We start from the raw sequence: 10210 nt of genomic DNA, 5'->3' as shown, positions 1-10210 counted from the left end.
TAAGGAAGAGAGAGGGGTGCCGTGAATGTAATGGAGTGGGATGGTCAGGGAAGGCTTCTTGGAGGAGGTGACAGCTGAACTGGAATGAGGGTGATGAAAGGTGGCTGCCATGTGAAGACTATGGGAGAAGTTCAGGGGAGAGGAACAATTCCAAGGAGAAAGGCCATCAAAGGCCCTGAACTAGGCTGATTTGGGACAGTCAAGGCTCAGAGAGAGGGCCGCTATGGCTGGAATGCAGTGAGGAGGGAGGGGAGAAGTAAGAGGTAATTTTGGAGGGGATGGGAGGGACCACACTTGGTACGTCCTGCAGGCCACAGTCAGGGGGTTGGAGTTTATTCTGAGCACAATGGGCAACCAGCAGAGGCTTTCAAGCAGGGGAATGACTTGTCCTATTTGGGCTTTAGAAAGATCTCCCTGACTTCAGTGTGTCGCATGAACAGCACGGGCGAGAGGGACGCAAGAGCAGCGGAGGCAGGAGGCCGGTTAGAATGTCACTGGGATGGCCTAGGCTAGACTTGACCGTGTCTTGGTCTAGGGCTGGAACTGTGAAATGGTGACAAGTCCTATGGGTCTAATTTCAAGGCAGGCGGAGAGGGTAAGAGACAGAGGGAAGTCACAATCACTGGTTTTGGCCCGAGCAGCTGGCTGGCTGCCCTCTATTCAGGGTGGGACAACTTGGGAAGGACTTGGCCGGGGTGGGGGGGCGGCAGGAATTTAGAGCCTAGTCATGGCTGTGGTGTGCTCCTTCGGTGTCCGAGTGGAGGTGTTAGGCAGTTGAGCAGAAGTTAAAGACAGAAGACTGCAGTTCGAGGGAGAAGCCTTGGCCAGAGGTAAGGATTTGAGATCCGCCGAGCAGTAGATGGTCTCTGAAGGCCCAGACTGGATGGGAGCCACTGTGGGAATGGGTGAAGATAAGAAGGGAGTGACAGTCAACTCAGGTCCCTCAGGGCAACCATCATTCCGAGATGGTGGAGGAGGAGGGGAAAGCGAAGGAGCCTGAGAGGGAGCTGTGGGTGAGGAGGAGGGAACCCAGGGAGGGTGGCATCAGGGAAGTCTGGAAAAGAAAGTTTTTCGAGGAGGAGGAAGTGACCAAGTGTGCCAAATGTCGCCGACAGACTGAGTACATGAGGTTAGAGAACTGACTTCTGACTTCGGCAGAATGTAGGTCAGTGGTGATGGGGACAGGAGCCACTGCAGGTCAATGATGGGGACAAAGGCCTGGCTGGAGCAGACCGGATGAGGATGGGGTGGAGGAGGGGCGTGGACCAGCAGGCATGGGAATGAGGGTGTCAAGCAGGGCTTCTCCAAGATGGGCAATGAGGCGTACTGATGCCCCGAAGAGAATGACAAAGGTCCACTCATGAGGGAGAAACAGCTGATGCAGCAGCATCGGGAACGAGGTCCTGACAGGGTACGAGGGGGTGAAGCCCAGAGAGGGGTTGTCACCAGAGGTGGGGACGGGTATCAGGCGGTTCTCCTGTGACTGTATTCATTTCTGTCTCTGAAGTCCGTGGCACCATCACCAGCTGAAATTGAGGCTGGGCGTGTGGGAGAGTCAAAGAGAGTAGAAGGTACAAATCAGTCATCTCCAGAATGAGACTGGGAAGCTTCCAGGGCATGTTGGAGGAGTTGGGGGCCCGCTTGGGATCTGCGGTTTTGATTCTAAAGGGAGTCCAACCGCACAGGCGTGCTGGTCCTTGAGCAAAAGCTGGACCCAACCAGAGTTTGGGGTTTTGCCAGGTGAGTACGAGGGATGGAGAAGGGGATAGAGGGGTTGGAGGCAGGGCAGTGACAATCGGGCTGGATCAAGGACTCCAGGCTGCGTAAGGAGGCCAGTGAGGACGTGGCGGATGGCGCTGCTGGGGGGCTAAGGCTTGGAGGTCTCATGGGCTCAGAGAGCTGCTGCCGCCGGGCTAGTGCAGCTGTAAGACTAGGAGGCGAGGCTCAGGGAGCGGGGCGCTTGAGGGTTACCAGGGATGACACACTGGGGCGCGTGGCTAATGTGGGGGTGGAGGTGAGGCTGCTGTAGTCAAGGGGGATCCCTGAATTCTCTTACCTCCTTAGCCCTCCCCACGTGGGAGTCCGAGAGCTACCTCCTACCGGAGCTGGAAGGGGTGAACCTCTTCACTGCACAGAGAAACTGAGACCCAAGATGCCAGGTGCAGAAACTTCAAGATCAGAAGCCAGAGTTCTGAATCTCAGCCCCAGAGTGAGGGGAGATTCTTGTTGTTGTCATCCCTCCCCCTCATCCCCCAGCCTGCCCCCTGCCCCAAGGCTTTCCCCTGCACTCCCCAGCCTCTGGGGAGAGTCTCCTGCAGACAGAAGTTCACAGCCACAAGGAGTGCCTTCTCGTTGTTAACCACGCCACACGTGTCCTTACAAACGTCTGGTGGCAGATCTGCACACTTGTTCTGTCGTTCATTCTCCCACTCAGTTAATCGTTCCTTCCTTCCTTCCTTCCTTCCTTCCTTCCTTCCTTCCTTCCTTTCCTTCCTTCCTTCCTTCATTCCATGATTCCATCTTTCAATATTCTTTCACTAGGCTCGAGCTGTTAAACCAAGTGCAAAGGATGAGTTTTCGGTCACTGTGAAATTGCTCATTCACCCAACCAACCAGCCAGACACCCGACACGTACGGAGTGCCTGCCAGTCCCACAGCTGCATCAGCGAACATGTGGGCATCACATGTTCTCAAACATCTGGCAGGTGTCCAGGCTTTCCCCTGCCCGCTGCTGCTCTCGTCCCTGGCAGCACATGTCATATGTGTGCCAAATGTCGGAGCTCTTCCAGCCTCTCCCTCATAGCAGGGCTGGTAATATATGAACTGCTGTCGATCAAAGTCCACAAGGCGAGTCTTCATAAACTTCTAAAGCTGCCTCTCTCTCCATTAAAGAATTTTTTTTTTTTGATTTGAGGAAGCAGTGCTTGCTTATTGTAAAAAATACGACAAAGCATACATAGTAAAAATCCTCCCTTACCATCGGCTCCCTCTGTCCCTCCATCCCACAGTGCCAACCACTCTTAGACGTGGGGCAGTGGGTGTGGTTTGGTTCGCATCTTGTATAGATCTTTTCTATACATTTGCAAAGAAAAAAAAATATATAAATATGCATGATCAAGTATATACTTACAAATTGAGACCTAGACTATTATTCTGCAACTTGCCTTTTCTCTGTGACAACGAATGATGAGCGTTGTGCCAGGCTGGTGCTACTGACCTCCTTCATCCTTTCTAAAGGCTGCATTGCATTCATGCTATGGACGGACGTGGCACATTTAATTGGCTCCCGACAACGACGTGTCTGGTCTTTTGATTTACCCCCCCAGCTACAATGCTGCGATGGATATCTTTCTGAGTTCCTCTGTCCGAGCTTTTCTGAAGGCTCATTCCCAGAAGTGGAGCTGCTGGGTCACGTGCATTTTCAATTTTAATGGATACCCAGTGCCACGCATAGTACCCAACACATAGTAGGAGCTCTGTAACGATTCGTGGCGGGAGAGGATGCTGCTAGATTGCCCTCCAAGGTCACGCTATTTCCCCGCCTGCCACTAATAAGCAGAGAGACCTAGAACTGGCCGTGTCTGCCACGAGGTCCCAGCAATGCTGGGTTTCAGGATGACCACTGACTTTCCCTCGGGCCACTCCACTGCCACTGGGGAGGACTGAAAGGTCTCATGCCATCTTTGATGAAAAGGAGGTGGCGTCTGGGATGAAGGGGAGCTCCTCCTCCGGGTCTGCAAAGCCCATCGCTTCACGTCCTCCCGCCCAGGTGGGTGTTTACCCAACAGGGGCAGCATCAGCCCTGGGACTGCTCCAACTGGGGCTAGCCACCCTTGCACAAAGCAGACGCATCTTCCTTCTGCTCTGCCAGATCAATCCCTGAAACTCAGGGAAACTTGTCATGACTGACATGATATTGTCCCTAACTACTCTTCTCTCTCTGGAGCTCTGTCCCCAGCCCCAGCCAGGCAGCCCCTGTTCCTAGCATCTTCTGGTCTGGCTGTGCCATGTCCCTGCCCCCGGCCCTGCCAACTGCCCGGGTCGTGACACCCTAAGGCTGGGTATTCTCAAGAGAGTGCCGGCGGAGGCATCCCTGCCCACACAGCAGGGCCAGTCCTACCTCTGATCCTTCCAGGAGCTTTGGCCAGTGTTGTGGCTGTGCCCACTAGTCTGGGGAGGAAGGCCGGAGGCATGTGTGGGCTGCAGGGAGCAGCTCAAAGGCAGGGTCTCGGTGGAGGAGCCCAGCCCTACCTGGGCCCTGACACCAGCATGGGGGGAACCCTTCTCACTCTGCATCCCCCATGCTAGTCCCCCACCTCCACGCTTTGCTGTAGGCCCCATGGGGACTGATGCCCCACAAAGACGCAAGACGCGATGGTGAATGCTTCTTTCCTCTTAAGGGTTAATCCCAAAGATGAGCTCAGGTGGCAGTGCCCGGAACCACACTGGGCTGGAGCAAGGGAGAATCTACCCTTTCCTCTCCCTCCAGGAGCTTCCAGGGCGGGGCAGATCAAGGTCTTCGGAGGCTCTGCCCCACAGATGGCCAGCCTCCCCCACACCCCTCTCCTTTGCCCCCTCCCCACCCCCACGGTGAGAAAGGCCGGGAGCTGAGCCCCTGGGCAGAGCAGTGGGAGGATGGGATGGGGAAGAAAAGGACAATCACTCTCATGCCATCCCAGCTCCCTGTCCAGGCTCTTCAGCACCCTGAGCCCTGGGGCTGGGTCCAAGCATCTGCAAAGATCCTCTCCCAGAGGGTGATTCACAGGGGTACCGTCTGCCCAGGTTCATCACCAACACATCAATGGTGAGATTTTAGGTGCAGGGATCTGCCCCCCAGCGCACCCCAGCAGTGCCTGGGCTTACTCCCCGATGACCTCCCCACGCGACCTCCCCACACAGCCGGAGGCAGACTCTCAGTGCCAATCAGCTAAAATTTAGTGAGTACACATGAGGAGGGGTTCAATGGGGTCCTCCCTATTCAGGTAGACCTCGGAGCCCACGCAGTCCAATCAGTCTCCCGCGGCACAGCAGTGCCCTCTAGAATCTCTCAGAGCTGGCTGTCCAGGCAAGGTGTGTATGCCCTCCAGAAACAGGGTTCTCTCCACTCCTCAGAGTAGCCCATTCCACCATTAGGTGCCTCAAGGGTTGACATTTTCCTCCTTAGCAGCCTCTGACATGGGATGGAGGGGGGCAGGGGGACGCTGACACTCGGGACCAGCTCTCGGGAGGAGAGGCAGCTTAGGTGAACCAGGACAGGAAAAGCAATAAGTTAAAACCAAGAAGAGCCAGAGACACGGCAGGATGGATGGGGCATCACAGGGGTCCCAGGAGTCTCTGGCTTAACCCAGGAGGTGTTGGCAGGGAGGGGCCGAGGCTGCAGTCCTGGCAGGTGGCCGGGGCTCAGAAGGCTGGGTTGTCCACGCCCCTGCGCACCTCGGCAAATTCTTCAGGACTGAAGCTGTAGGGAGGGGGCGGCTCCATGGGGGGCAGGACCGGCTTCAGAATAATCTGCAGGGAAGAGAGGGGACACAGAGACTTCTAGGGCCCGGCAGCAGCCCTCACCACCCACGTGCTGGCTGAGTGTCTTTACCAGGGGGAGGGGCGCCCCGTGGCGGCTGCAGAGCCCCCTCTAGGTCCGGAGGCCTGGTGTAAGGAGGGCCCCACTGTTACCCATGGCTCTAAAAATCTGCACCGTAGGGAGGGAGGGCCAACTGAGGAATAGAGCCAGGAGTGGGACAGAGACACCCACCTCGCTGTAGGGGGGCGGGGGCTCAAAGGTGGGCGTCCTGACCCTCTCTGGGGGGACAATGGAGGGTGGCTCCGGGAGCCCCTGGTGATCCACTGGGGGGTCCTGCTCCTGTTCTCCGCAGCTGCGACAGAACCGCTTAGCCAGGCCGCAGATGCACAAAAGGGGTAGAATGATGAGGACGGTGATGACGAAGACCCTGGGGTGAGGAACCACCGACATCCGCCTGAGTCTCTCTGGGCTGCCCCTGCCACCCCCCCAACCGGAAGTCCTCCCCCCACCACCACGGACACTGTGCCCGAGGAGCCGGCCCTGGGCTCACCTCAGGGGGCCGGAGAACAGCTCATATTCTTGGCAACAGCTATCCCCACAGCATTTGAATCCTTTGGGGCAGGTGCTGGGGGCGGGTGGCAAAGAGAGGCTGTTGGTACCAAGGTGGCAGGAAGACCCCAGCCTCCCCCGAACTCACCCATATCCTCGGGGAACGAGCCACGCCCCAGCAGGGTGGGGAGGAGGGGCCCTCCTTGGAGCCTGTGGGCGAACCTGGGGCTGGGACCTTGGGGCTGGGACCCAGGAGCTGGATTCTAGGCTCATCTCACTGCTTGTGCCAAGTTCCACTCCTTTCTGGGTCTCACTCTCCTCATCTATGAAATGGGTGTAAAGAATGTCCTGTCGACTTCACTGGGCAGGTTTAGGGGCGGCGTGTTGCAGTGGCTGCAAGAGCCCTCGAAGGAGATGGACAGGGAGGGAAGCAGTGGGAGCTAACTCGCTGGAGCCCTCGCTGGTGCCCCTGGACTAAGAGGGGGGAGGGAGAGGGTGTCCCTGGAACATTCATCTGCTCAGGGACCACCCCCCTCAGCCCTCCTTATTGCGCTCAGGCCTTTTAACATTTATGTATTAAGAACGGCACAAACGGTTTGCGGCCCCACCCCCTGGGGGGGGGGATACCCTCGGAGGAGAGACAGCCTGAGACCCAGAGGGCGGAAAGAGGGGCGGGGATTAGACTTCAGACACGCCCACGACTGCAACTCCTCCCCTCTTGGCTGGAGGAGGAGGGCAGGGAGTCGGAGGAGCGGGGAACCCTCTCCGCTAGAAAGGCAGTGCGTGAAGATGACGAATGGGGTAACTTTCTGCGCCCCCCATGAAGGCAGACAGGGAAGGATTTGGGGTGTCTCTTCCCCAGACTGGAAGTTATAGCCCAAATCCCAGACTTACAAGAAAAGTCCACATCTGGCAGCAGCCTGTGGAAGAAAAGAGGCAAAAGTTGGGGGGGGGGATCATAAACCGAGGGGTGGGGCGGCATCCCTATCCCCCTGCTGCCCTGGTAGCTTTGAGCCTGCAGCGGGCTCCCAATGGATCAGCACCCTCCCGGGAGCCTGCTCGCCACCTCGCTCCAGGTCTGTGCCTGGAGCCCCAGCTGACTCCGGGTGCCCCCAGCTCTTCTTTCTCTCCGCACCACACCCCTCACCCCCAGGTCTGTAAGCTCCTGCCTCTGAGCACCCCTCTAGTCTATCTCCTTTCCATGGCTCAAGTACAGTCAGGGGTTCCAGCAGCTCTCCTCCTGCTTACCCCAATCACTGTCCACACTGCAGACAAGTTCCTCTCCAGCAAATCTGATCACCCAAAACCCTGCTGGGGGCCCCCTTCAGTGGCTCCCTGGTGCCTGGACTCCCCCGCGACCAGCCTCTCCCCCTTGCCCTCGTGCACACGCACCTACTGGGAGTTCCCAGAACACTCCTGGCTGTTCTACACCTGCGTGCAAGGGCAGGCCCTCTTCCTCCTGCCTCCATCCTTCATAGTCTGCCAAACACCCATTCATCTTCTGGATCTCCGCCTGGTGGGGGGGGGGTGTTCCTTGCTCTTTGAAGCCACCCAGACTTTCCTCTCCGGGCCCATTTTCCTGGGCCCTCCCTTCCTCTTCTGCACCAGTTCGGTAGGGCATCCAGGGTACTGGTCCAGAAGTTACCCGGACGACTAGCAATGATGTGTACACGCTGCACTTGGAACGTTCTTACCCCGGGTATCGGCAAGCCTGGCTCCTGCCTCTCACTCTCTGCCCATCTTACTGAAAGCTTCGTCTACACCCCCACAGCATTCCTTGCCCCTCACCTGGCTTTTCTGCAGTGCTTCTACCCACATCGAGCACACTGCAGGCTTCCCTCTGACTTGTTCATTGTCTCATCAGAAGAATGTGAACCCCAGGAGGGCAGGCATTTTTGTCTCATCACTGGTGAAACACCCAACCATCACAATATTGGCAGAATGAATGAAAGAGCATTCGCTGATTACCCGGTTGCTGCTCCCAGACTGCGGGGAGAGGGGTGGGGGGCCGTGGGGAATGCAGGGGTGGGACACGGGAGGGAATGGGAGGTTATCTGTCACTCCACCCCAGCCTCAGGGGACAAACAACCACAGCATAAGAGTAAGTTGCCACTTCAGCACACCTACCACGACTACCACGTCTTCATACCTTCACTGGAAAATAACTCAATCACCTTTCAATTACTAACGACAATAAAGCCAAGAAAACCAACGACAGCCAGTAACAGGTGTGGGCTGATTCCCCTTTTCTGGGCTCAGCTCCACCCGGAAGCCTCCCTCCCACAAGCCTTGGCCCCTGGGGACTATAGCAGGAATGAACCCCCTGAAGGCTGGCCCAGAGAGGGTGGGAGCTTCACAGCACACAGAGGCAACTGCAGAGTTGGGGACAGACCCAGGGGTCCAGGCACTCGGCAGCACCCTCTTCCCCCTCCCCCAGATTCCAGACCCCATCTCTCCGGGTCTCTCCCCATCTCCAGGCCCCCAACTAAGATGGACAGAAAACAAACAGGTTTAATAAATGAACGCTGGGTTGCTGTTTGGGAAGGTAGGTCTCCCAAATTCTCTTCCCCTACTTTAACCTAGGGCTGGTCTTGTCTAAGGTGGCTCAGTCTGAGTTTTACTGGGCGTCAGCGTGGTCGTGGAGAACCCCAGCTTGCTGACACGTGCAGTGGGGAGATTACCAGCACCTGCCGCCTGAAGTTGCTGGGAGAAATCAGGGGGATGCTCGGCTTAGTGCTGGCACCCACAGCTGGCCGAGGAGGAGCGCCAGGGCTTCACCGGCACGGCCCCACGAGGCAACACAGTTGTGTGACTGTGCCCTGTTCTGGGGAGGGGGCCCGGGATGTCGCTGGCATTGTCAAACAGAAGTGAAAAAAATCCCTGTTCTAGGCCCATGTCGATTGCCAGAATGATCTCCCCAACATTTTCAGAGTTTAACGGAGGAACAGGAGCAATGAGGGGACGCATCAACCCTGGGTCTGCTCAGAATCACAGATTTCAGAGGTCAACCCAGCCTTGGGTCAAGCAGCCAGATCAAATCCTGCCTAGGCTGGAATCCTACTTCCACTCCTGGGAGGGGTGGAAGGAGCCTTCTCTCCCCTAAGGCATAAGCAGAGACACAGTCCCAGAGAGCGCCAGAGTTTCCCCCAAGGTCACCCAGCACTGGAAGAACAGAGTTAGGGTGATAAGCTGGCCAGACGACCAGACTTCAGTCCCCTTTCTGACGCACCGGGAAGAAGCGGGAAGGTCGAGGCCAGGCTAATGGGAGGGTCAAAGTCCCCACTCACAGAGCGGCACTAGGTGTCAGATGGTGGTGGGCGGGGGCCGGGTCCCTCCACACGATCCCCCCTATACGGTTCCGCGATAGGAACCCAGGCCTTATCAGGGCCTCCCTAGGCTGCCCCCACCTGCACCTCCCCAGCAGAGAGAAAGGAAGTCTCTAATCGAGTACGGTCACGAGGAAATCCTGACAATGGAAGGTGGTGACCGGGCTCCAGAAGTAGGCCCCTGACCCACAAGGGTAGGGCCCTGAAAGTTCTACAGCTTTACCTCCCCAGCGCTCACCTGTTGGGGGCCGACCAGGAGGCCGAACAGCAAAGTGGGTACGAGGCCGGGGACCCAGGTGTCGGACATCCTGGCACGGGGGCCAAGGAGCTTCCGTGTGTAAGGGGAGGAGGGGAGAGGCGGGGCCGCGACCTCTCCCACGTCTCTCCACCTATGGGGCCCCGCCTCGGGATGGAGGCGGAGCTTATGCACGCGCGAAGGGCCGGACTTGGGGCAGGGAGGGGGAGGGGAGGAGAGGGGAAGAGATCGGGTTTGGGTCTTGGAAGTTATGAGGTAGAAGAGATTAACTGGTTAAAAAAAAGAAAATGTGGGGTCAGTTCTAGAGCTACTCCTTGCCAGTCCCCGCTCCTCCACCCTTAAGTGGCCCCAGGCTTGAGGGAGGCAGTGCTGCGCGGGGCCGGGAGTGGGGTGGGGGGCGCTGGGGGAAAGGATGCGGGCAGAGCGAGCCGCCCACTGCAAGCCGCCTCTCATCTAGGCTTGCGGGGAACAGAGGTTGCGGGAGAGGGAGGCAGAGGCCCAGGAGTGGATTGAGGGCGTTGTATGGGGGGGGGGAGGTGTCACTTTTTTTTTTTTTTTTTT

General features: G+C 57.5%; 1 protein-coding gene across 1 annotated transcript; it reads right to left on the bottom strand.

Moving 5' to 3' along the window:
• Positions 1–4918: 4918 nt before the first annotated feature.
• Positions 4919–9767, bottom strand: TMEM92 (transmembrane protein 92). Its single transcript, XM_008688053.2, has 5 exons — positions 9632–9767; positions 6962–6987; positions 6069–6143; positions 5750–5945; positions 4919–5508 (listed from the first exon to the last, which is right to left on the bottom strand). The coding sequence occupies exons 1-5, from the start codon at positions 9698–9700 to the stop codon at positions 5401–5403; spliced, it is 474 nt and encodes a 157-aa protein (XP_008686275.1). The 5' UTR covers positions 9701–9767; the 3' UTR covers positions 4919–5400.
• Positions 9768–10210: the final 443 nt, after the last annotated feature.

Source organism: Ursus maritimus, unplaced genomic scaffold (assembly GCF_017311325.1).
Source record: "Ursus maritimus isolate PB19 unplaced genomic scaffold, ASM1731132v1 scaffold_24, whole genome shotgun sequence".
Classification (NCBI taxonomy): domain Eukaryota; kingdom Metazoa; phylum Chordata; class Mammalia; order Carnivora; family Ursidae; genus Ursus; species Ursus maritimus.
Note: the sequence above shows the minus strand (reverse complement) of the source record. Positions and strands in the feature narration are given on the sequence as shown.

Excerpts from the sequence above, each read along its gene's own strand:
- TMEM92 (XM_008688053.2), bottom strand. The coding sequence starts at position 9,700 with ATGTCCGACACCTGGGTCCCCGGCCTCGTACCCACTTTGCTGTTCGGC. Across the intron at positions 6,988-9,631 it reads TCCTGGTCGGCCCCCAACAG|GCTGCTGCCAGATGTGGACT; the intron begins GTGAGCGCTGGG and ends TTTCTTCCACAG. Across the intron at positions 6,144-6,961 it reads GCCAGATGTGGACTTTTCTT|CACCTGCCCCAAAGGATTCA; the intron begins GTAAGTCTGGGA and ends ACCCGCCCCCAG.